The sequence below is a fragment of the Phyllobates terribilis genome, unplaced genomic scaffold, assembly GCF_046119375.1.
Source record: "Phyllobates terribilis strain yellow unplaced genomic scaffold, ASM4611937v1 Scaffold_1__5_contigs__length_1240528914, whole genome shotgun sequence".
Classification (NCBI taxonomy): domain Eukaryota; kingdom Metazoa; phylum Chordata; class Amphibia; order Anura; family Dendrobatidae; genus Phyllobates; species Phyllobates terribilis.
This window is the reverse complement of record NW_027362761.1, coordinates 1,131,494,116-1,131,522,035: the sequence shown is the minus strand read 5'-3', so window position 1 is coordinate 1,131,522,035 and position 27,920 is coordinate 1,131,494,116. Positions and strand designations below refer to the sequence as shown.

At 43.3% G+C, this 27,920-nt stretch overlaps 1 protein-coding gene across 3 annotated transcripts in view; it reads left to right on the top strand.

The window, feature by feature from the left end:
- BST1 (bone marrow stromal cell antigen 1) overlaps positions 1 to 27,555 on the top strand; it is a 156,891-nt gene extending 129,336 nt beyond the window's left edge. For all 3 annotated transcript variants that reach the window (XM_073647267.1, XM_073647258.1, XM_073647277.1), the window contains exons 11-15: positions 778 to 860; positions 2,742 to 2,818; positions 7,253 to 7,345; positions 25,296 to 25,382; positions 26,350 to 27,555. In XM_073647267.1, the coding sequence (XP_073503368.1) occupies positions 778 to 860; positions 2,742 to 2,818; positions 7,253 to 7,345; positions 25,296 to 25,382; positions 26,350 to 26,419 (410 nt within the window). In that variant the 3' untranslated portion in view covers positions 26,420 to 27,555. The remainder of the gene's footprint in view (positions 1 to 777; positions 861 to 2,741; positions 2,819 to 7,252; positions 7,346 to 25,295; positions 25,383 to 26,349) is intronic.
- Positions 27,556 to 27,920: the final 365 nt, after the last annotated feature.

The window sequence follows — 27,920 nt, the reverse complement described above, 5'->3', positions numbered from 1 at the left end:
TCAGTCCTGGAATAAACTGAAATGAATTGTAGTTCAGAAAAGTGAGAGTTAAGCTCATCACCAAATTTTCTCAAATGTGTTGAATCCCCAGACCACACAAAATAGATATCAATAATATACCTAACTTGATGAGACTGGATGGGTATAGATGTGTTTTTCAAAAATCTGCCATGAAAATGTTTGCATAGGTAGGTGCATTGTTAGCCCCCACAGAGGTGCCTTTTAGATTGGATATAAAACCTGTCCTAAAAAAAGAAAATATTTGTAATCTGCTATCACCTCAAGTGCTAATTGAAATTCCCTGTAGTCATCACTCATAGCCTGTTTTTGCAATGCCATCTCTACTGCTCAGATACCCTACTTATTACTTGAATGAAGGCTAGTTACATCAAAACATGTAAAAGAGCACTCATTTGGTAATTCAACTTTTCTTAGTTTATTGATAAATGATTTGCCATCTCTATGACTTAGCTTTGACAGCCTGAATTAAATAGCTTATGGGGTGAATATAGACCCAGTGGCTCCTCTGATTTATCTACCTATCAGGGGTTCCCCAGATTCTTGTGGCTCTTTGGTAATATATACAGGACAAAAGACCTGGGATATTGTTGTGAAATTATGCAATTCTTATCAATTATTGCTATATATGTTTATATAGATCATTTCATATTGGATAGATTGTTATCAGACTGTAAAGACAACAAAAGGCAACATAAAGTTATATTCTAACAGGTTACAATCTATTCAGTAAATTCTTAATAAATGTGTATTTTTTAGGAATGAACTTTAAGTTTTGTCCTGCCTGGAATGAATGTGACCACAACTCCATTTCCTCGTTCTGGAAGATGACATCTGCTGCGGTAAGTTACAACCAGGAATCTAATGATAAACTAAACAATCCTGATGTGTCGACACTGAGTGGTCATTTGTATCCTGGGAGGGAAACCAATAGCAAATGTGCCATCAAAGGGTGGCGCTGTAGATCCAACATGTCATCATAGAAGCATCAAACGGTGCGCTCTTCTAGTCACCTAAACTGCTGCAGCCAATCACAGGCTTCAGCGATGGCTTCCGAACAAAGCAGGCAACACTTTTGGAGCTGGCGCAGGCTTACAGAGCGAACTGCACTAAATCTACTTATTGCTGCAGGTAGTGAGTATATCTCAGTTTTTTTATTTTAAAATAACCTATGTCTAATATTTTCTTCTGTGCCGGACAACCACTTTGATGCTATAAATAAGAACTGGGGTTCGACAATGTCTGCATTGACCATGATGGCTGGCAATCACCCAGCAAGTGGTCATTACTAGTGATGGGCCAACCCAAACAGTAAAGTTTGGGGTCTGTACCAAACAGCTAGTGCAAGGACCCCGAACACTGACTTCTACAGGAAGTCCGTGTTACTGTTTGGGTTTGGCAGCCCAAACATCGGGTGTTTCCTAAGCTGTCACCTGTGTGACAGTTCTAGAAACACTGGCCACTCTGATCGACAGCAAGTTCGTTACCACCAGTCACAGAGCTGCGGTTCCCATGCTGTCAGATGACAGCATGTGAGTCAGCAGCTCTTACTGGCGGTAAAAATGTTATCGCTGGTCACAGGCGTCTTATAGATGCCTCTCCATTACTAACCCCTGGGCTTGATGTCAGCGGCCATAAAATAGCTGACATTAACCCAATCCTATTACCCCACTTGCCACCGCACCTGGTTGGTTTAGGTTGGGGTGGACCAATATCCATGGCCCCTTACCAGTCTGAGAATACTAGCCCCCAGCTGTCTGCTTTAGCTTGGCTGGTTGTCACAAATAGAGGGGTCCCCATGCAATATTTTTTAATTGTTTTTTTAATTATTTATTTAAATATTGTGGGTTCCCCCCATTTTTGACAACCAGCCAAGCTAAAGCTGACAGCTGGAGGCTGGTATCCTCAGACTGGTAAGGGGCCATAGATATTGGATCTCCCCAGCCTACAAATAGCAGCCCGTCACCGCCTCAGAAACATCCCAGGCTTGGGGACCCCTCTATTTTTGATAACCAGCCAATATAAAGCTGACAGCTGGGGGTTGCAGCCCACATCTGTCAGCTTTACCTGCGCTGGTTATCAAAAATAGAGGGGAACCCATGCCATTTTTTAAATTTATTTATAGCACAAGCGCCAGCTGATGAATACTCTCATCAGCCTCGCCTGCTCTCACTGCTATCAGCGATACCAGGCGTATGCTGATGAGAGTAGTTCTCTCGTTAGCCGATGCCTGTGACCAGTGGTAACCTTTTTATCGCCGATCAGAGCTGCTGGCTCACACGTTATCATCTCACAGCGTTGGAACCGTAGCACTGTGACTGGCAATAATGATCTTACTGCCGATAAGAGCCAGTATTTCCCGTGCTGTCACGGATGTTCGGGCCCCCCATTCATCTCAATAGGGTTTGAGTTTGACTAGTATAAAGGATGAACTTGCTCTGTTTGAAACCTTAATCACTCAAGTACATCCTTGTACTAAACTTCTATCTTGTATACACAAAGCAACACAAAGGGACACCTGCTATTACCGTCTATTCTTTACTGGAGCTGGGTACTGTTCTGGTACCCGAAGAGAATTTTTTTTTAATGTTCGGCTGAACCCAAACATCCACGGGTTTCCACATCACTAGTCATTACTTATACTGTGTCAGATACAATATATTATGGCAGGGAGCATATACATACATGTGCTGCAGTATAAATTATCCGCTTTGTTTTCCCAGTTTGCTCGAGTGTCATGTGGATTGGTAAATGTGATGTTAAATGGCTCGGCAGATGGTGATATAGCCCGCAAAGAAAGGTATGGCGTCATTTTATCAATGGTGCATGTCATTTAAAAGTAGAAGTCAGGACATAAATTGCAATTATAACCACTGAACAAGCTTCTTTATTTCATTACATTCACAACAAAATCCTCAAATCTAGATAGGTTTAAATTAAACAAAGTATATAATCTAGGTTTAAAAAAGGCTGGTGTGCATTTTCTAACATAAACTGGTAAATGTGTCGGGCAATGGAAGGCCACTTTTTTTTTAGAGACAAATTGCAAATTATAATCCAAATATGACATGAGCCATAATTTGCGGCTCTATTGTCCTCTTCCCTGACCCTCTCATGGCAGCAAATTTTTGCACTCTTGGCCTTCTGCAATGAGGTTTTGTCATATTTATCTTCCAGCAGTAGACCAGGTGTATACAGATCAGAGGGGGACCGGAAAAGCTGTGTCATGGAAGCGCCAGAGAAGGGGAATACAGGCAGTCCCCAGATTAAAAACTAGAATGTAAGTAGGCACATGACTGCGGAAAGGACAGGACAGGGGAGCGGCTGTAGAGTTCAGTGGTGAGGTTAGTATTAGGTTTTTGTTTTTTCTTTAACATCCGACAGTTGTAACTAGGGATTGTACGATATGTTGGATGTCCATAAGTTGGAGACTGCCTGTATAGCAAGGATGTCAAACTCAAATACACTCAGGGCCAAAATTAAAAACATGGACAAAGTCGCGGGGCAACCTTGATATTTTTTAAAAAAAAAATGTCTACAATTGAGAGTTTTTCCTTATCATCAAATATAATGATGAAACTTTTCATATGGAAACAAACTTAAAGGGCTTGTCCCATGAACAAAGTACATTTCAGTTAATAGATTTAAGAACAAAATTAGCAAATAATCACAAATGGGGCATACTGGAATAATATAATATGTTATGTAAGAGCAGTAAAAGCATATGGTCCAATGGCCTAATTTAAATATGTAATAACAAAGGATTAAAATCCTTGAATAATACAGGTAATAAAGTATGATGCCAACAAAAGTGCCCCTCAAACACAGTAAGATACCCCCACAGTAAATTCCTCCACAGTACCCTCCACAAGCACAGTATGATGACACTAATGTACAACTCCCCCACCCAGCCAAGTATGGTGATCCATCACAGTACAATGGCCCCACATAGTCCTCCATACAGAATAATGGGCCGCACATACAGAATATTGGGCCACACATAGTCCCCCATACTGTATAATGGCCCCACATAGTCCTCCATACAGTATAATGACCCCACATAGTCCTCCATACAGAATAATGGGCCCACATAGTCCTCCATACAGAATTATGGGCCCCACATAGTCCCCAATACAGAATAATGGCTCCACATAGTCCTCCATACAGTATAATGGCCCCACATAGTCCTCCATACAGAATAATGGCACCACATAGTCCCCCATACAAAATAATGGCTCCACATAGTCCTCCATACAGAATAATGGGCCCCACATAGTCCTTCATACAGAATAATAGGCACCACATAGTCCTCCATATAGTATAATGGGCCCCACATAGCCCACCATACTGAATAATGGGCCCCATATAGTTCTCCATACAGTATAATGGCCCCACATAGTCGTCCATACAGAATAATGGCACCACATAGTCCCCCATACAGAATAATGGCTCCACATAGTCCTCCATACAGATTATTGGGCCCCACATAGTCCCCCATACAGAATAATGGGCCCCACATAGTCGTCCATACAGAATAATGGACCCCATGTAGTCCTCCATACAGTATAATGGCCCCACATAGTCCTCCATACAGTATAATGGCCCCTCATAGTCCTCCATACAGAATTATGGGCCCCACATAGCCCTCCATATAGTATAATGGGCCCCACATAGTCCTCCATACAAAATAATGGCCCCACATAGTCCTCCATACAGAACAATGGGCCTCACATAGTCCTCCATACAGAATAATGGGCCCCACATAGTCCTCCATACAGAATAATGGGCCCCATATAGTCATCCATACAGAATAATGGGCTCCATACAGTATAATGACTCCAGATAGTCTTCCATATAGAATAATAGACACACATAGTCCTCCATACAGAATAATGGCACCACATAGTCCTCCATACAGAATAATGGGCCCCACATAGTCCTCCATACAGTATAATGGGCCCCACATAGTCCTCCATACAGAATAATGGGCCCCATATAGTCATCCATACAGAATAATGGGCTCCATACAGTATAATGACTCCAGATAGTCTTCCATATAGAATAATAGACACACATAGTTCTCTATACAGAATAATGAGCCCCACATAGTCCTCCATACAGAATAATGGGCCCCACATAGTCCTCCATACAGAATAATGGGCCCCACATAGTTCTCCATACAGAATAATGGGCCCCACATAGTCCTCCATACAGTATAATGGGCCCCACATAGTCCTCCATACAGTATAATGGCCCCACATAGTCCTCCACACAGAATAATGGCCCCACATAGTCCTCCATACAGTATAATGGGCCCACATAGTCCTCCACACAGAATAATGGCTCCACATAGTCCTCCACACAGAATAATGGCCCCACGTAGTCCTCCACACAGAATAATGGCCCCACGTAGTCCCCCACACAGAATAATGGCCCCACATAGTCCTCCACACAGAATAATGGCCCCACATAGTCCTCCACACAGAATAATGGTCCCACATAGTACTCCATACAGAATAATGGCCCCACACAGTCCTCTATACAGAATAATGGGCCCCATATAGTCATCCATACAGAATAATGGGCTCCATACAGTATAATGACTCCAGATAGTCTTCCATATAGAATAATAGACACACATAGTTCTCTATACAGAATAATGAGCCCCACATAGTCCTCCATACAGAATAATGGGCCCCACATAGTCCTCCATACAGAATAATGGGCCCCACATAGTCCTCCATACAGAATAATGGGCCCCACATAGTCCTCCATACAGTATAATGGGCCCCACATAGTCCTCCATACAGTATAATGGCCCCACATAGTCCTCCACACAGAATAATGGCCCCACATAGTCCTCCATACAGTATAATGGGCCCACATAGTCCTCCACACAGAATAATGGCTCCACATAGTCCTCCACACAGAATAATGGCCCCACGTAGTCCTCCACGCAGAATAATGGCCCCACGTAGTCCCCCACACAAAATAATGGCCCCACATAGTCCTCCACACAGAATAATGGCCCCACATAGTCCTCCACACAGAATAATGGCCCCACATAGTCCTCCACACAGAATAATGGTCCCACATAGTCCTCCATACAGTATAATGGGCCCACATAGTCCTCCACACAGAATAATGGTCCCACATACAGTTGAAACCAGAAGTTTACATGCACTATATAAAAAGACACATCTGCATGTTTTTCTCACTATCTGACATGAAATCAGAATAAACCTTTCCCGTTTTGGGTCAGCTAGGATTACCATAATTTTTAATATTTGCCAAATGCCAGAATAATGAGAGAGAGAGAATGTTTTAAGGCATTTTTATTACTTACTGCAAAGTCAAAAGTTTATATACATTTCATTAGTATTTGGTACCATTGCCCTTAAACTGAATGACTTGGGTCAAACATTTTAGATATCTTTCCACAAACTTCTCACAATAGTTGATCGGAATTTGGGCCTATTCCTCCTGACAAAACTGGTGTAACTGATCCAGGTTTGTAGGTCGCCTTGCTCGCAGCCTTTTCAGCTTTACCCATAAATTTTCAATAGGATTGAGATCAGGGCTTTGTGATGGCCACTCCAAAACATTGACTTTGTTATCCTTAAGCCACTTTACCATTTTGGCAGTATGCTTCGGGTCATTGTCCATTTGGAAGACCCATTTCCGCCCAAGCTTTAACTTCCTGGCTGATGTCTTGAGATGTTGCTTCAGTTTTGCCCCATAATCTTATCTCATGATGCCATCTATTTTGTGAAGTGCACCAATCCCTAATGCAGCAAAACAACCCCACAACATGAAATCCTAATTGACCTAAAACGGGAAAGGTTTATTCCGATTTCATGTCAGATATTGAGCAAAACATGCAGATGCGTCTTTTTATATGGTGTATGGAAACTTCTGGTTTCAACTGTATGTCATATTAAAGCTTCTATTGCTGCTGTTAGAAAAAGGTGCTGGCTGTATAACACAACTTTCATCTGCATGGATGGGTCTCAGCTCCTGCTCCATACACCCGCACCCCCTCCATCATGTTATGGAGAGGGTAGGGGATTAACATTTGTAAAGCGGACCATAGAATGGTAGTTGCTTAGTTTTGCCCTTATCCTGGATCAGCAGTGGCTTCTATTTTGGACAGTGCATCTGATTGCTCACGTGATGAGTTGCTGTCATGTAGATGCGCAGAAGTATCAGTGTGAACACTTGTTTTATCTTCCAGTATTCTAAAGACTGTGGAAATCCCCAATATGGACCCAAACACAATTTCTGAAGTGAGGGTCTGGGTAATTGATGACATTCAAGGAGAGGACAAGTAAGTACTAAAAATGGACAGATAAAAAGATTGCAATCAGTTTAATCATGTGTGTATATATAATGTATATACTATATAACTTTGTACCCATAACTACTACTTTGTGGAAATACAAGAAAAGTAGTCAGCTCACCTGTTCGGGATGTGGAGCAATCTATGCCACGCACGGATCCAGCCAGAGCAACTAGGAGAGGATCCAAAACAATTCAAAAGATCCAGCGAAGACGGCATGTAGATAAGAATAAAACTTAGCTTTTATTAGCCATATAAAATATTGCTCCACATGGTGTTACAGGCAAAGTGCAGCCAAAGATTGGTCTTTATCTTTGCACAGCTGCACTTTGCCAGTAACACCTGTAAGATGGCCACCAGACATGTCCATGAGGGGAGATATGTATCACTGAGGTTGACAACTTCAGTGATGTAAAACCTAAAAAAGTATACTCCAGCACAAGTAGTGCTGAGGGTTAATTAGGTGTATCAGGGCTAGTTTTTACGAGCAGTCATAAGAGATGGGGGGATTGGCTGCTCACATATCCCCACCCCAGGGCGTGTGTATAAAACGTGTGTATAAAATGGAGACAGAGTCTCATTCAGTGTCTGTGGTTGGAGGTGTGGAGACCTCCAGAGTGTTTGTGCTAAAGGACACTGACCGTGAGCGAGTGAACCCGCCATATTGTACGGACTGTTTATTTTCTGTTTTTGTTACACTGTGCCGGACAAGGCTTTCTTTTGTTTACTTCTACAAGTGCGGCTTATGCAGCATAATAAACCTGTCTTGGACATATTAAAGCAACAGTATCCTGTGTCTACCTCTAACGCGGCTGAGTGAGTACCAAACCCTAAACACCATGTGGAGCAATATTCTATATGGCTAATAAAAGCTACGTTTTATTTTTATCTACATGCCGTCTTCGCTGGATCATTTGAATTGTTTTGGAGCATAACTACTACTTTATTGCAAAGTAAACATCTAAACTAAAATACATGACAGTATTAGTTATAGAGACAACACAATAGGATGGGAAAACACCTGAACTAACACACTGCAATTTCAATGCTCACCACAAGATGGCAATGTATAAACAGAATTGCAAAAAAAAAAAAAAAATGTTTGAGTGCTGGAAAAATAATATAGCAATTGGGGTAATAAATTAAAAGCAATGGATATAAGGCACTTATCGACTCCATATATATGTGCATGACATGCCAAAATAAGCTTTCCAGTTAGGTTGATAACAATGTTAACAGTTAAGGTAGAACAGCAGGGAACAAGGAACCCACTGTACCCAATATGGATTTCGCCTGGAAAACTGTTTGTGTGACTATATACGTATATGTATATATATATATATATATATATATATATATATATATATATATATATATATATACAGTACAGACCAAAAGTTTGGACACATCTTCTCATTTAAAGATTTTTATGTATTTTCATGACTATGAAAATTGTACATTCACACTGAAGGCATCAAAACTATGAATTAACACATGTGGAATTATAGCCTCTCACCTAGCCAAATCAGATCTCATACTTTGCACTGACGAGAGCCAACAGCCCGAAACACCGTGTCTGCAAATTGAGATTCTGTTTTGGCTTTTATCCTAAGTCATAGTCCTACTGAATAGACTGTTAGAATTTGTATTATGGCAAGAAAAAAGCAGCTAAGTAAAGAAAAACGAGTGGCCATCATTACTTTAAGAAATGAAGGTCAGTCGGTCTGAAAAATTGGGAAAACTTTGAAAGTGTCCCCAAGTGCAGTTGCAAAAACCATCAAGCGCTACAAAGAAACTGGCTCACATGAGGACCGCCCCAGGAAAGGAAGACCAAGAGTCACCTCTGCTTCTGAGGATAAGTTCATCTGAGTCACCAGCCTCAGAAATCGCAGGTTAACAGCAACTCAGATTAGAGACCAGGTCAATGCCATACAGAGTTCTAACAGCAGACACATCTCTTCAACAACTGTTAAGAGGAGACTTTGTGCAGCAGGCCTTCATGGTAAAATAGCTGCTAGGAAACCACTGCTAAGGACAGGCAACAAGCAGAAGAGACTTGTTTGGGCTAAAGAACACAAGGAATGGACATTAGACCAGTGGAAATCTGTGCTTTGGTCTGATGAGTCCATATTTGAGATCTTTGGTTCCAACCACCGTGTCTTTGTGCGATGCAGAAAAGGTGAACGGATGGACTCTACATGCCTGGTTCCCACCGTGAAGCATGGAGGAGGAGGTGTGATGCTGTGGGGGTGCTTTGCTGGTGACACGGTTGGGGATTTATTCAAAATTGAAGGCATACTGAACCAGCATGGCTACCACAGCATCTTGCAGCGGCATGCTATTCCATCCGGTTTGCGTTTAGCTGGACCATTATTTATTTTTCAACAGGACAATGACCCCAAACACACCTCCAGGCTGTGTAAGGGCTATTTGACCAAGAGGGAGAGTGATGGGGTGCTACGCCAGATGACCTGGCCTCCACAGTCACCAGACCTGAACCCAATCGAGATGGTTTGGGGTGAGCTGGACCGCAGAGTGAAGGCAAAAGGGCCAACAAGTGCTAAGCATCTCTGGGAACTCCTTCAAGATTGCTGGAAGACCATTTCCGGTGACTACCTCTTGAAGCTCATCAAGAGAATGCCAAGAGTGTGCAAAGCAGTCATCAAAGCAAAAGGTGGCTACTTTGAAGAACCTAGAATATAAGACATATTTTCAGTTGTTTCACACTTTTTTGTTAAGTACAGTTATATGAAAAAGTTTGGGCACCCCTATTAATCTTAAGCTTATTGTTTTATAAAAATTGGTGTTTTTGCAACAGCTATTTCAGTTTGATATATGTAATAACTGTTGGACACAGTAATGTTTCTGCCTTGAAATGAGGTTTATTGTACTAACAGAAAATGTGCAATCTGCATTCAAACAAAATTTGACAGGTGCATAAGTATGGGCACCTCACCAGAAAAGTGACATTAATATTTAGTAGATTCTCCTTTTGCAAAAATAACAGCCTCTAGTCGCTTCCTGTAGCTTTCAATGAGTTCCTGGATCCTGGATGAAGGTATTTTTGACCATTCCTCTTTACAAAACAATTCCAGTTCAGTTAAGTTTGATGGTCGCATGGACAGCCCTGTTCAAATGATCCCACAGATGTTCAATGATATTCTGGTCTGGGGACGGGGATGGCCATTCCAGAACATTGTAATTGTTCCTCTGCATGAATGTCTGAGAAAATTTGGAGCGGTGTTTTGGATCATTGTCTTGCTGAAAGATCCATCCACTGCGTAACTTCAACTTTATCACTGATTCTTGAACATTATTGTCAAGAATCTGCTGATACTGAGTGGAATCCATGCGTCCCTCAACTTTAACAAGATTCCTGGTGCCGGCATTGGCCACACAGCCCCAAAGCATGATGGAACCTCCACCAAATTTTACTGTGGGTAGCAAGTGTTTTTCTTGGAATGCTGTGTTTTTTTGACGCCATGCATAACGCCTTTTTGTATGACCAAACAACTCAATCTTGGTTTCATCAGTCCACAGGACCTTCTTCCAAAAATAAATTGGCTTCTCCAAATGTGCTTTTGCATACCTCAGCCGACTCTGTTTGTGGCGTGCTTGCAGAAACAGCTTCATTCGCATCACTCTCCCATACAGCTTCTCCTTGTGCAAAGTGCGTTGTATAGTTGACCGAAGCACAGTGACACCATCTGCAGCAAGTTGATGCTTCAGCTCTCTGGAGGTGGTCTGAGGATTGTCCTTGACTGATCTCACCATTCTTCTTCTCTGCCTTTCTGATGTTTTTCTTGGCCTGCCACTTCTGGCCTTAACAAGAACTGTCCCTGTGTTCTTCCATTTCCTTACTATGTTCCTCACAGTGGAAACTGACAGGTTAAATCTATGATACAGCTTTTTGTATCCTTCCCCTGAATAACTATGTTGAATAATCTTTGTTTTCAGATCATTTGACAGTTGTTTTGAGGAGCCCATGATGCCACTCTTCAGAGGAGATTCAAACAGGAGAACAACTTGCAAGTGGCCACTTTAAGTAGCTTTTCTCATGATTGCATACACCTGGCTATGAAGTTCAAAGCTCAAAGAGGTTACAAAACCAAAAAAAGTGCTTTAGTAAGTCAGTAAAAAGTAGGTAGGAGTATTTAAAACAAGAAAATGATAAGGGTGCCCTTACTTATGCACCTGTCAAATTTTGTTTGAATGCAGATTGCACATTTTCTGTTAGTACAATAAACCTCATTTCAAGGCAGAAACATTACTGTGTCCAACAGTTACTACATATATCAAACTGAAATAGCTGTTGCAAAAACACCAATTTTTATAAAACATTAAGCTTAAGATTAATAGGGGTGCACAAACTTTTTCATATAACTGTATATAATTCCACATGTGTTAATTCATAGTTTTGATGCCTTCAGTGTGAATGTACAATTTTCATAGTCATGAAAATACAGAAAAATCTTTATATGAGAAGGTGTGTCCAAACTTTTGGTCTGTACTGTATATATATATATATATATATATATATATATATATATATATATATATGTGTGTATGTATGTATATATATATATATATATATATATATATACTGTGTATATATATATATATATATATATATATATATATATATATATATATATACATATATATATATATATATATACTAACAATTTTGCAAGTTTTCCCACCTACAAAGAATGGAGAGGTCTGTAATTTTTATCGTAGGTACACTTCACCTGTGAGAGACAGAATCTTAAAAAAAATCCAGAAAATCACATTATATGATTTTTAAATAATGAATTTGCATTTTATTGAATGAAATACTGTTAGTACTTGATCACCTACCAACCAGCAAGAATTCTGGCTTTCACAGACCTGTTAGTGTTTCTTTAAGAAGCCATTCTACTCTGCACTCATTACCTGTATTAATTGCACCTGTTTGAACTCATTACTTGTATAAAAGACATCTGTCTACACAATCAATCACACTCCAACCTCTCCACCATGGCCAAGACCAAAGAGCTGTCTAAGGACACCAGGGACAAAATTGTAGACCTGTACAAGGCTGGAATGGGCTAAAGGACAATAGGCAAGCAGCTAGGTGAGAAGACAACAACTGTTGGCACAATTATTAGAAAATGAAAGAAACACAAGATGACTGTCAATCTTCCTTGGTCTGGGGCTCCATGCAAGATCTCGCCTCGCGGGGGTAAGGATGGTTCTAAGAAAGATCAAGAATCAGCCCAGAACTACAAGGGAGGACCAGGTCAATGACCTGAAGAGAGCTGGGACCACAGTCTCAAACATTACTGTTACTACACTGTCATGGATTAAAATCCTGCAGGGCAGGCAAGGTCCCCCTGCTCACACCAGCACATGTTCAGGCCTGTTTGAAGTTCACCAATGACCATCTGGATGATCCAGAGGAGGCATGGGTCAGATGAGACCAAATTAGAACGTGTTGGTATCAACTCCACTTGCCGTGTTTGGAGGAAGAAGAAGGATGAGTACAACCCCAAGAACACTGTCTCAACCGTGAAGCATGGTGGGGGAAACATCATACTTTGGGGGTGCTTTTCTGCAAAGGGGACTGCACCATATTGAAGGGAGGATGGATGGGGACATGTATTGCGAGATTTTGGCCAACAACCTCCTTCCCTCGTAAGGGCATTGAAGATGAATTATGGCTGGGTCTTCCAGCATGACAGTGACCTGAAACACACAGCCAGGGCAACTAAAGAGTGGCTCCGTAAGAAGCTTTTTAAGGTCCTGGAGTGGCCTAGCCAGTCTCCAGACCTGAACCCAATAGAAAATCTTTGGAGGGAGCTGAAACTCAATGTTGCCAAGTTACAGCCCCAAAACCTGAAAGATCTGGAGAAGATCTGTATGGAGGAGGGGGCCAAAATCCCTGCTACAGTGTGTACAAACTTGGTCAAGAACTACAGGAAACGTCTGACCTCTGCAATTGCAAACAAAGGTTTTTGTACAAAATATTAAGTTCTGTTTTTCTATGTTATCAAATACTAGAGATGAGCGTTGTTCTACTCGAACTGTTTGCCAATCTCAAATTCGAGCTGTTTTGGGCGGTGTTCGAGCCGTTCGGCGAACACGAACAATTTGAGAAAAATTCGGCTGTTCGAGGTTATGTTCGATAACTGTTCGTGCACCAAAATCATAACTGGATTTTTTCTCAGTAATGATGAAAATTAATGTTAATACGCAGTTTGAGTGTACAGCGGGGTGGGGGGAGGGGCAGGGGATGGATCTCTGCAGGAACAATGAAGATCTCCATTTTTTTTTCTCTTTCCCTCATTTACAGTGGGGAGGTGCAATCTGTCAGCCTATCAGCAGCGCACACACGGAGCGAAGTGTTTTTTTTCACACAAGCAAGGGCATGTGTCATTGGCAGTGTATGTCACATGTCCTTGCCCTATAAGACCAAGCCATTTTCCCCGTCGCCACCATTTTCTCACTGCTGCAGCTGCGTGTTAGACGGCACCGCTGTTGCTGTGTGCGCTATACCTTGTTAATTTCAAGCCAATTTTCGCACAAATCTACAGATAGCTTGGGAGTAGGGAATAGTTGTGATTGCAGTCCTTTTAAGGACTAGGTTACAGCATTTCCTACGACTTTTATCAGGCAGGTCTGTGCTCTTAAATAGATAAATTGTGGGAGTAAAGACTAATTGTAATTGGAGTCCTTTTCAGGACTAGGTTACATCAGTTCCTATCAGTTTTTGCCAGGCAGGTCTGTGCCAGTGCTGTGCAAGTTTTTTTCACAGCATTTGGCTGAATCTAGCAAAGCTAATCCTTTTTGGCCTATTGCAGAGTGTGTTAGTCAGTGGAGTAGCCTATCTGTGTTGCAAGATATACCACCTGTGTATAGAATACCAATTTTTTTACTGCACCTAGTGAAGTAAAATCTTTTGGGCATAGCATCATTCTATTAGTCCATCTATACTGACCTCCATCAGGTTGCAAATTGAATATAATTTTTTTCTGCATCTAGCTCTGAAAAAATATTGGGCTTCTAGCTGTGTGTGGGACTTGTTGTATTAGTCCATCTATACTGACCTCCATCAGGTTGCAAACTGCATATATTTTTTTCTTCATCTACCTCTGAAAAAATATTGGGCTTCTAGCTGTGTGTGGGACTTGTTCTATTAATCCATCTATACTGACCTCCATCAGGTTGCAAACTGCATATATTTTTTTCTTCATCTACCTCTGAAAAAATATTGGGCTTCTAGCTGTGTGTGGGACTTGTTCTATTAATCCATCTATACAGACCTCCATCAGGTTGCAAACTGAATATATTTTTTTCTGCATCTACCTCTGAAAAAATATTGGGCTTCTAGCTGTGTGTGGGACTTGTTGTATTAGTCCATCTATACTGACCTCCATCAGGTTGCAAACTGAATATATTTTTTTCTGCATCTACCTCTGAAAAAATATTGGGCTTCTAGCTGTGTGTGGGTCTTGTTCTATTAATCCATCTATACAGACCTCCATCAGGTTGCAAACTGAATATATTTTTTTCTGCATCTACCTCTGAAAAAATATTGGGCTTCTAGCGGTGTGGGGGACTTGTTGTATTAGTCCATCTATACTGACCTCCATCAGGTTGCAAACTGAATATATTTTTTTCTGCATCTACCTCTGAAAAAATATTGGGCTTCTAGCTGTGTGTGGGACTTGTTCTATTAATCCATCTATACAGACCTCCATCAGGTTGCAAACTGAATATATTTTTTTCTGCATCTACCTCTGAAAAAATATTGGGCTTCTAGCTGTGTGTGGGACTTGTTGTATTAGTCCATCTATACTGACCTCCATCAGGTTGCAAACTGAATATATTTTTTTCTGCATCTACCTCTGAAAAAATATTGGGCTTCTAGCTGTGTGTGGGACTTGTTGTATTAATCCATCTATACTGACCTCCATCAGGTTGCAAACTGAATATATTTTTTTCTGCATCTACCTCTGAAAAAATATTGGGCTTCTAGCTGTGTGTGGGACTTGTTCTATTAATCCATCTATACTAACCTCCATCAGGTTGCAAACTGAATATATTTTTTTCTGCATCTACCTCTGAAAAAATATTAGGCTTCTAGCGGTGTGGGGGACTTGTTGTATTAGTCCATCTATACTGACCTCCATCAGGTTGCAAACTGAATATATTTTTTTCTGCATCTACCTCTGAAAAAATATTGGGCTTCTAGCTGTGTGTGGGTCTTGTTCTATTAATCCATCTATACAGACCTCCATCAGGTTGCAAACTGAATATATTTTTTTCTGCATCTACCTCTGAAAAAATATTGGGCTTCTAGCTGTGTGTGGGACTTGTTGTATTAGTCCATCTATACTGACCTCCATCAGGTTGCAAACTGCATATATTTTTTTCTGCATCTACCTCTGAAAAAATATTGGGCTTCTAGCTGTGTGTGGGACTTGTTCTATTAATCCATCTATACAGACCTCCATCAGGTTGCAAACTGAATATATTTTTTTCTGCATCTACCTCTGAAAAAATATTTGGCCTTCTAGCAGTGTGTGGGACTTTCTCTATTAGTCCATCTATACTGACCTCCATCAGGTTGCAAATTAAAAATAATTTTTATCTGCATCTAGCTCTGAAAAAATATTTGGCCTTCTAGCAGTGTGTGGGACTTTCTCTATTAGTCCATCTATACTGACCTCCATCAGGTTGCAAATTAAAAATAATTTTTATCTGCATCTAGCTCTGAAAAAATATTTGGCCTTCTAGCAGTGTGTGGGACTTTCTCTATTAGTCCATCTATACTGACCTCCATCAGGTTGCAAATTGAATATAATTTTTTCTGCATCTAACCCAGCCAATAGTTTTGGCCTAATACCACAGTTTGGCCACTCAGCTCTGCTCGGTTCCCATCCATTGTTTTTTTGTGCAAACAACTCCAGAGTTGTTAATTAGTTAACCACCAAAATGAGTGGAAAAAGGCCTGCTGCTGGTGGAAAGGGGAATAGGCGTGTTGGGAAGGGGAAAAAAGGTTGTGTCCGTGGGGTAGGTGTTAAAGCAACAGTAACATCTGCAGAAGAAAGACCATCTTCCAGCCAAACTAAAATGTCTACTTCTTTTAGAGGACAATGTGATAAGATCCCTTTCTTACGGCCACGCCAATCGCTACAAATTCCAGATGAGGCACAAAAACAGCAGGTGCTTCAACGGATATCAAGTGCTCCTTTAAGTGGGCTCTCCTCCACATCAACTTCAACATCACAAATACTCCAGTCCTCAAAGGTGTCCCCCAATCGCACTTGCTTCCTCACAGCTCCCAAATCTCCAGCTGCCCGTCTGAGTATGAGGTAGAACAGATGGTTGAGTCTGCAGAGCTGTTTACTCATACTATAGCCTGGGAATCAGAGGTCGACTCCAGCGCTTCTGTGAATCCAGACGAGGAAATGATCTGCACTGATGCCCAGAATCTTTATGAGTCGGATCCAGGACCAGACGCAGAAGGTTCTGACCATAATGTAGACCCTCATTCCCAAACTGTAACTCCTGTTGGTGGAGACAATGAGGAAGACGATGATAAGACTCAAATACCTGATTGGAGCGACAACTTTAGTTTTTTGTCAGGGCAGGAACAGGTTGGCTCTGAGGACGACGGGTGTGATAACGCACAGGGTGATGATGATGAGGTTGGAGATCCCACTTACTGTCAACCCACAGTCAGCCAAGAGATGAGGTCAACAGAGGAGGTGGAGGAAGATGCTAGTGACGACGAGGTCAGGTTGCGCCTTCCTGGACAGAGACGTAGTACTGGAAGCACGTCAACAACTGCATCCTCAAACACAACTCTGCCTCTCACCACAAGTCGTGGTGGCTCTTCAGGTCGCATGGGTGCTAAGCCTTGCATAGCCTGGGCATTTTTTCAGATCGATAAAGATGACCCAACTCGTGTTATCTGTAACATTTGTCAGCAAAAGCTAAGTAGAGGCCAAAAAATACATAGTTTGAGTACTTCATGCGTGAACCGGCACATGGACATGAAGCATAAGTTGCAGTGGGAAGCTCAGTGTGCTACAATGCGGCCTAGCCGGCCGGGCCAACCACCGTCTGCCATATCTTGTGCATCCGCGGCCTCTTCATCCTCTGTGACTGGGGGGACAGCAGTCACACCTGTTTTGGGGCGCAGACCTGCCACCTCTTTACCTGCAACAGCCAGCGTGATTGGCAGGTCATCATTTTCTTTGGAGGTGGTAACACCAGCTGGTGTTGAGCGCTGTCCGACATCGATAGCACCACCTTTGGATCAAGGCAACCTAACATGTCCGCCTGCATCTTCCTCACAGACCGGCAGTTTGCCGGGGACACCCTTATCAACCCCGTCTAAGCACAATAGCCAGCCCTCCGTCCCTCAGATGTGGACAAGTAAAAGACCATTTCCTCCTAGCCATGAGAAAGCTAAGAGGTTGAATTTCACCATCTGCAAGTTCTTGGCTACAGAAATGCTGCCTTTCCGCCTGGTGGACACAGAGGATTTTCGAGACCTTATGTCCGTCGCAGTGCCCCAGTACCAGATGCCCAGTCGGCACTACTTCTCAAAGAAAGGTGTGCCTGCGCTCCACCAGCATGTCGCACACAACATCACCGCTTCTTTGAGAAACTCTGTGTGTGACAGGGTGCATTTCACCACAGACACTTGGACGAGTAGGCATGGACAGGGGAGTTACATGTCGCTGACTGGGCACTGGGTAACTATGGTGACAGCAGGACAAGGTGCTGCTGTCCAAGTCTTGCCGTCCCCACGAGTTGTGCGTCAATCCTCTTTATGTCAAAGTTCCTCCACTGCTTCTGCCTCCTCAACCTCCTCTCGGTCTTCCACCTGCACCCAAAGCCTGTCTGGTCATGCCACAAGCTTTCTAACTGCGCAGAAGGGATCCTGCACACCTCCTTACTATGCTGGCAGTAGGGCTCAACGTCATCAGGCGGTTTTTACATTGAAATGTCTGGGAAATGTGAGTCACACAGCTGAGGAGTTGTGGTCAGCTCTGGAGAACCAATTTCATGAATGGTTGTCTCCACTGGACCTGAAACCAGGGAAGGCCGTGTGCGACAATGCTGCAAACCTGGGTGCGGCCCTTCGCCGGGGCAATGTCACACACGTGCCTTGTATGGCTCACGTGTTGAACCTGGTTGTCCAGCAATTTTTAGCCCACTATCCCAGACTAGATGGCCTTCTGCAGAGGGCACGGTCGCTGTGTGCTCACTTTCGCCGTTCGCATCCCGCAGCTCAGCGACTTACATCTCTACAGAAGTCGTTGGGCCTGCCACTTCACCGGCTAAAATGCGATGTGCCTACCCGGTGGAATTCAACTCTGCACATGTTGCAGCGACTGTGGCAGCACCGACAAGCCCTGGTGCAATACGTTCTGACGTATAGCCTGGGCCAACGAGATCCAGAGGTGGGGCAAATCACGCTGGAGGAGTGGTCTCAGATCAGGGACCTATGCACCCTTCTGCACAGTTTTGAAATGGCGACGAAGATGTTTAGTGCTGACGATGCCATTATCAGCATGACTATTCCGGTGATTTACATGCTGGAGCACATGTTAAACAGAATTCGGAGTCAGGTGGTGGCACAAGAGGAGGTGGAGGAAGTAGAGGAGGAGGAGTTGTATGCGGAAGGGCTAACATCTGCAAGGTCCAGACGGTCGGCAGCACCAAGGCGGCAGGCATGTGAGGGTGGGGGAGATGGTTTTACCAGGGCGCATGGTAGCAGCCAAACTAGTGAGGAAGGTGCAGGAGCCCAGGAAGAAGTGGAGGACGAACTGATGGAAGACTCATCAGATGAGGGAGACCTTGATCACATTTCTGTTGTGCGAGGTTGGGGGGAGAGGACAGAGGAAGGAAGCATGATTGTTACCTCGCCACCAACACAACAGGGACTTGGTGCTCCTGGATGCGCAACACACATGAGTGCCTTCTTGCTGCACTACCTGCAACATGACCCTCGAATTGTGAGAATTAGAAATAATCCTGACTACTGGGTTGCCACACTGTTAGATCCCCGGTACAAAAGTAAATTTGCAGAAATTATTCCTGCCATAGAAAGGGATGCACGCATGCAGGAGTATCAGCAGAGACTGTTGCAGAATCTTACATGTGCTTTTCCACAAAATACCAGTGGTGCACGTAGTGAATCTCACAGTTCCAACTTGCCAACCGTGGGACCGTCAAGTGTTCAGCACTCAAACCGTAACAGAACCACAGTATCTGCTGGTAACATCAATTTTGCGGAATCATTTCACCAGTTTTTTAGCCCATCCTTTGCAAGGCCACAGGAGACAAGAAGTCTGACACATAGTCAACGCCTAGAGACGATGGTACAGGAGTATCTCCAAGTAAACATTGAAGCCACGACTGTGTCACTGGACCCTTGCTCTTTTTGGGCTTCCAATCTGGATAAATGGCCGGAGCTAGCCACTTATGCCTTGGAGATCTTGTCATGCCCCGCAGCCAGCGTTCTGTCTGAACCTGTGTTCAGCGCTGCTGGTGGTGTGCTGACAGATAAGCGCACGCGGCTCTCCACTGATAATGTAGACAGACTCACGTTCATAAAGATGAACAAATCATGGATCCGAAACGACTTTTCTACCCCTGTGTCATCCTGGGGAGAGTAAAAGCTTGATGATTGGTTAAAATCACCCTACCAACCGTTTTAAGCTTTCAAATTACTAATCATGTTTATCTGTATCTTGGCTGGAAAATAATTTGGGCTTTGTAGCAGTGTGCAGCACTGATTCTATTAGGCCATCTATAATAAGCTCCACCAGATTTAAAATTACTAATCATGTTTATCTGTATCTTGACTGGAAAATAATTTGGGCTTTGTAGCAGTGTGCAGCACTGATCCTATTAGGCCATCTATACTAAAGCTTCACCAGATTTAAAATTAATAATAATTTTTAGCTGTATCTAGCCCGGAAAATAATTTTGGGGCTCCGAGATGCGCAAGACACATAAGTGCCTTCTTGCTGCACTACCTGCAGCATGACCCTCATATTGTCAGAATTCAAAGTAATCATGACTACTGGGTTGCCACACTCTTAGATCCCCCAAACTTTTCGATCAACCTTTTCATTTTAATAAAGACCAAAAAAATGGTCATTTTTGAAATTATAAGCATTAGCAGGTTGTTAGAAACTGAAATCAAACAGTTTTCAACTCAAAACTTTATTCTAGGTGATGTTACATTTTCACATAGGACCCCTTGTTCGAAAGGAGCTTCTGAACTCTCTCGTCCATTGAATTTGTCAGGTTTTGGATGGTTTCTGCTTCAATTGTTTTGCATGAGGACAGAATACCCTCCCAGAGCTGTTGCTTAGATGTGAACTGCCTCCCGCCATCATAGACACTCCTTTTAATGATGCTCCAAAGGTTCTGAATGGGGTAGAGGTCAGGGGAGCATGGGGGTCACACCATAAGTTTGTCCCCTTTTATGCCCATATCAGCCAGAGATGCAGATGTTTTATGTGCAGCATGAGATGGTGCATTATCATGCAGAAAAATGATCTTGCTGTGAAATACACGGTTCTTCTTCTTGAACCATGGCAGGAAGTGCTGTTTGAGAAAATCCACATACATTATGGAGTTCATCTTTAGCGCCTTCAGGGATCCTAAAGGGGCCGACAATCTCTCTCCCCATGATTCCAGCCCAAAACATTACTCCACCTCCTCCTTGTTGGCGCTGTAGCCGTGTTTGCGTGGGGTGTCCATCAACCAGCCATCCTCCACTCCATCCATCTGGACCATCGAGCGCTGCACGGCACTCATCCATGAACAAAACAGTTTTGAAATCAGTCTTCATGTAATGTTTGGCCCACTGGAGCCGTTTCTGCTTGTGTGAAGTGGATAGAGGAGGTCGACAGGATGGCGTATGCACAGCTGCAAACCTCTGAAGGACCCTGCATCTTGTTGTTCGGGGGACGTTGGAGGCACAAGCAGCTTCAAAAACTTGTCTGCTGCTATGACAAGGCTTTTTTGCCGCTGCTCTTTCAACCTGACGTAATTGCCTGTAGGAAAGAGTCTTCAATTTGCCCTTATCAGCACGCACACGTGTGTACTGTGAATCAGCTACATACTTCTTGATTGCCAAGACACTTCATCCTGATCATCGCACAATGTTGATTGTAGTCATGCCTTGACCTAAACACTCCACAATTTGTTGCTTCTCAGCAGCCGACACATCCTTTTTCTTTCCCATTTTGGCAGAAAATGTAGGCTGCTTAATAATGTGAGACAGCCTTCTTAAGTAGTCTTGCCTTTCATTGGACACACCTGCCAAACTAATTAGCACAGGTGTCTGCAATTGCTTACAGTGATATAAAGAGCCCTGACACACATCACCATCAATGAGTTTAACTGACAAACAAACAAATTCTTCCCTTATCACTCCTAAACACTTTTTGCATAATAATTTGGAACACAGTGTACATGTGCTTTTCCACAAAACACCAGTGGTTCACGTAGTGAATCTTATAGTTCTAACTTGCCAACCGTGGTCTGTATGGAGTTGTTCAATAAAGGGCCCAAAATTAAGATAACATAGATGGGAGAGGTCTCTATGAATAGGAATTCCTAAGTATTTGATACCCTGTGAGGGCCAGGCAAAGGGAAAGTTGGACTGGATGGAATCCTATATGGATTTGGGGAGGGAGACATCGAGGGCCTCAGACTTCGCTGCATTGATTTTAAAATTTGACCATGTAACAAAGTGATCTATTTCAGCCATAACAGCATGGATGGATATATGTGATTGAGTGATATATACTAGGACATCATCAGCAAATAGAGAGCACTTGTACTCGGTGCCTCCCACCTCAATCCACCTAATATTGGGGTTATGGCGAATTGATGAGAGCAGGTGCTCCGTCACTAGGATGTATAAGAGAGGGGACAGAGGACATCCCTGCCTTGTCCCATTGGTGATTGTGAAAGGTGATGAAAATGTTCTGACGCGCCCCCTGGGCCTTGGGACACCCGGAGCCGGACCCTTTTTGGTGGATGCTGGTGGTTGTAGTCTCCGTGGCGGCAACCCGGTTCCGTGGCTCAGGGCGGTCAAACCAGTGGCGGAACTATTTATGTGGTTTTGATGTTTAAATGTCCGACTACGCCACCCGTGGATTGCGGTCAGAGTGAACCACCGCTCCAGGGCAGACCGCTGAGGCTGGTGTTGTGGGTGCAGCAGAGCGTAGCATAACTCCCCACGGGAGGAGTATAGCCTCAGGGCAGTGTATGCGGAGGATGGGGGTGATGGTGCAGGGCAGCAGCAGTAATGACACGGAGTCAGTGATGCAGTCCAGGGCCTTTACTCACAGTTCTTATTATCCAGACCACGTCTGCAGGTAACGGCTGCCCACGTCGTACTGTGCTCACCAGGTGAGGGGCTCAGACAACTCCCAGATAACTTTGGAGCGCTTCACAGGACCCCCTTTGTGTGTCCTTTGTCTGGCCTTTCTTACCAACCCTTCTGTCCGGCTGCCTCGGGCCTCCTCTTGGTAAACTTGGCGCCAGTTTCCCTGACCCTATGTGGTGCCTTCCTAGCGGGTGTAGCGAGGGGCTGCGCCACATAAAATGTCACAGCCTCCTGTTTCTAGCTGAGGGTCGTTTCCTGCCTCCACTAGTTTCGGGGACCGGTCTCCCCCTTTGGCCTGACCCCTCCACGCAGGTGGATTCGGGCGTGCGGTGGCGACTCGCCCGTCCGCACCCCTGAGATCCCTTCGTTCCTCGTTCCTGGAGCCTTCTCCGCTCCTCTTCCTTCCTTCTCCCTCTTCCAGGCCTGGGCCTCTGTTACTAGGCCCGCCTCCGGAGCAGAGCTCATGCAGAGCCCCTGCTCCCTGCCACTTCTGCTCAGACTTCTCTGCACTGAACTAAGATGGTGCCCACCTTTTATACTCCCTTCTCAATGCACCCAGGAACTGCTTCCTCCCTGCTCCTGCACTACAGGGTTCCCCTTCCTCAGTGTTCCCTCCCCCCACTCCAGCCAGGGACAGGGACTGTCGTGCCCATCTCAGGGTCATATTGGTCGCCCTGCCCCACGGCAATGTGGTGTAATGCATGCAGGTGTCGGGTCCTGATCCACACTACATCCTTACCTGAGAGTGAGATATCACACCTCTGGGTGAGGTGCAATACCTCTGTAGCAACCGAGCCCTCAGGGTGCTACAGTTCCATTTATCTTCAGCCTAGGTGACGTATTGCGATACAGGGCCGTGATTTTGGCTATAAAAGGGTCCCCTAGACCCCTACCCCAAGCTTTTTAAGAGAATCATATATGGCGTGCCAGGAGACTCTATGGAATGCTTTCTCAGCATCCAACGAGAGTATCTAATTACAAATTTTTAACTGCATCTAGCCCAGGAAATACTTTGTGCCTAGTAGCAGGGTCTGCTAGTCAGCGGATTATCCCGGCTGTTAAGCAAGCTACACCACCTGTAGTTTGGACACTTCATTTTTTCAAAGGAAATGCTTCGGGACCACGGGATACTCAGTGAAGAGCATCAGGAGGCACCCCAAGGCATAGGGGCTCGGACTGGCAGTAGGATGCCTTGCGGTGGACAGCCGAGCTCGATCCTTATAAAAGCTTTTTAACTGCAGCAGCTTTAGTGGACGCTACTGGAGCTGGAATTACGCGGCTGCTGGCATGAGACTTGCCCTCCAATAGATCCTTGTAAATGGATTTAAAGTGTATTTATTCAAATTAGAGAGACAATTTAAATTAAAAAGCTTAGAGCTGCCTCCACCACAGGGGGGCTCGCTCGACCCACCAGCGGACAGGCACCAGTATTGGGAGAGGGGGGCTGGCCGTCAGGGTTCACCGCGGCTCTGGCACAAACCCGGCGACACGGAGGTGGCACGGGCAGGAGCGGACTGAACGTGTCGGCTTCTCACTTTTTGGATTTTAGAAGGGCATGACATGCCTATATCTGTGTCTCCCCCTCCTTTTACTCCTCCACCTCTTTTATTTTCGCATGACTATATGTACTTGTCACTTTTCCATGTGTTAGTTATGTCTTCTGAGCAGTTTGTCAGCTTTTGGACATCTTTGAAGGTGTTTTGTATGTGTTTCTATGTGTTTTTGTTTGCCTGCCATTGGTTTTAACGGTGTTCGAAGGTGTTCGACGAACAGTTCGGCGAACACACGGGTGTTCGACGAACCGAACCGAACTCGAACACTACGGGGGTGGCTCAACACTATCAAATACTTATTTCATGCAATAAAATGCAAATTAATTATGTAAAAATCATACAATGTGATTTTCTGGTTTTTATTTTTAGATTCTGTCTCTCACATTTGCAGTGTACCCACGATAATTACAGACTTCTCCATTCTTTGTAGGTGGAAAAACTTGCAAAATCGGCAGTGTATCAAACACTTATTTTCCCCACTGTATATATATATATGGTTTCTTTAAGTGACTGAGGAGTCAGTCAATCTGCTGGATGTAGCAGAGGCAAGAATCCCTCTCTGAGAAGACAGGCCGTGTGTGGAGAACCACAAGTATCAGAGTTTACTATGGACAATGGCTGTTTTGTTTGCCCTAGCTGGGGCTAGCTCAGCCTTGTATGAGTAGCCGGGGTCTGTTCTGTTTAGTTAGCGCCTGGACAAGGCTAGGGGTTTATGTCTATGGTTTTGATGCTGTTGAACCTGTGGAAAACAATAAAAACTGCACGTGTTTGGACCAAAACTGTATTGCCAGTGTGAACGCTACCTAATGCCTACCAGAAAGAGTGAACCCCTATAATGGTATACAGTAGTATTTCTGTGTCAGTAACGCCTTGCTGACACTACAGATTACGTGTGTGCTTTGTACTGTAACACCTCTTCACAATGACTTTTGTATAGAAGTTTACACAGTAAATACGACTTTTATTTCAGAAATTCCTGTAACAGCAAGTCCTTACTGGAACTTCAACATTATATTGAGGGGCACAAGCTGAAATATTCCTGCATTGACAACTACAGGTAAGTTATCTCAACTGGGTAAATGGCAGGCCATAATGTCACCTGATTATCACCCTGGGAAAAAAGTAATTAGGTTCTCTCTGGAGCCTCCATTGCAGATTCATTCATATTTGATGGGAAAAATAGACCTGGGTGATGTACATTGGGTAAGTTGCCTGACCAATTATCTGTCAGCAGCATTTAACACCTTAACTGCTGCCAGTGGATCTTGGAGCCACCCACGACTGTTAGAGGTACATGAGCCCGCATCATGTGCCGGGAAAGATGCGGGCTCAGCACTGGAGCCTGCATCAAAAGGGAGAGAGACTACCTTGGACGTACCAATACATACAAGGTCGTAAAGGGGTTAAAGGGTTGTTCTACTACTTTGATAATGATGATCCATCCCTAGGATATGTCATTGATATCAGATCTGTGGGAGTCTGACACCCTGCTCCCCCACCAATCAGCTGTTCTGGCGGTCCCGCTCCTGTTCATTGTCGGACCCCCACCGATTTGAGCAGATGAATTATTCTAAGGGAAGAACATTTACATTATTTTAATGGAACATCTCTTTAAATGATAGGCTGACAGCTATCTAAAGACATATATTAAACTCATCAGATCCCGCTGCGGAACCAGCTGACCAATTCATGTGTTACGGGGGTCTCCCTTTTCTTCTCCGACAAATGATGATGATAAGAGTCAATTTTAAACACCCGATCCTATTGTACTCAGGGGAGAGAAACTGCTTCTATCTCCTCTTGAAAATACATAAATGCCCGGACAAGGTGGGAGTTGGGGAAGATTCCTGTCTTGGCTAACACCGTGTATATGAGGCAAACTCCACTCCTCCCTGTCTGCACAATAACTACTTTATCAAGTATCTTTACTTTTATATTCTGTGGGATTTAGGGTGAATCATCCTATAATATAGCATTGGTTTCCTAATAATTCTACTCTACATTTTATGTTTTGTAACCAACAGGCCGGTCCAAGCTCTGCAATGTGCCGAGAACCCTGATCATGCTGCCTGCAATCGGTGCAACTACCAGTAACTGTGCAATTCGCTCAGTGTTACATGAAATAAGAATTATTTACCTGCTGTTTGTTGCCTGATACCATGAGCTTTGAAACTTTGAAAAGTATTTAAGGAATAACTGGTTAATAAAAGAAATCAGCGACACAGACTAACTTCATCAACCCTTGATCAGTTCTGTATGACGAATCAGAGCTGGAAAATTGCCTGACAATACTTTGGGCTGTAAATATTTGAAGCAATGTTTGTAGTTAATGAACTAATAAATCAAGGTTTAACTGCAAATTATAATATTGTTAAATGAGAATATTATTGTAATAAATAGCTATGACCAATAGAGGGTGATAGTTTTATTCTGTACAGCACCAGTGAATTTGTTGCAATATTTAGTTTGTCCACTAGATGGCATGTGACATATAATACTGCATGTTATCAATACATACATAGATTAGCGCTGTTATACATGGGGTACATTGATATACAGATAATATTAGTCAGTCAAGAGATACCAGTGCAACAATGGTGGGAATTCAATGTTCAGGTTCCACCTTTGACAGTCAACCCAAAATAAATGTCCAATATTTGAGGCTACACCTACAAGTCTGCAATGTAAGACTAGTCTTACTGGCTATGTCCAATGCAAACTACCTGCATCCGGCCATTCCAAAGGAAGAACTCAGAAAACGATGGCTCAAATGTTGACTTGTATTGAATAACTGCATCTAGAGACCTATGGGGAGCTGATAGAGAGAATATTTATGAAAACTGTGGCCAAGCATTTTTGTTTCCCTGATCACAGCATCACATACATGAATTTATTGGTCATTTCAAATCTCGGACAGAAGAGTTTGGGAATATAAACTCATGGTGACCTTTGACACCTTCAGAGAAGGAATGAATGTGTCGCAATGGATTTATGTCATTCTACATCAACTAAGAAATGTGGTCCTCAGAACTGCGGGGGTCATCACAACTCTGGACCAGACCTCAGTCACAGGACAACAAAACTTTCACACTCCTTAACTATGAACTGCTAAAATATTTACAGCCAGAACTGTTTATCTCTCTCCCACAGTAATAGTTCTGCTTTACGTCACCTATCTCATCTATTACATTATTTCTGTGTCCTATTGTGTATAAATATGTGACTCTTCAGATTTTGTGTTATACTATGCCTGATGAAAAAGCCTGAGTAGTCTCGAAAGCTTGCAACTTGTTACCATCTTTTCAGTTAGCCATTGAAAGGTATCAACCAAGGAGGACTCTCAAATCTAAATAATTTTCTATGAAAACTGTCCAGCTTTTTATTGTAAAAAAGGTAAAATCGTCTTCCTGAATTTGGAGTCCTCGTTTAAGCTCCGTTCTTTTTTACTGTGATATCAGGGCTCGGGTGCTTTTGATGACAAAAGTAGAATAATCCTCAGAAGAACGGCTCAATGCAAAGTTAATAAGATGTCAGAAGTGTTACTTTTTCATGCATGGTAGCAAATTATCAGGATAGGAGAGAGATCTGTGCAGCG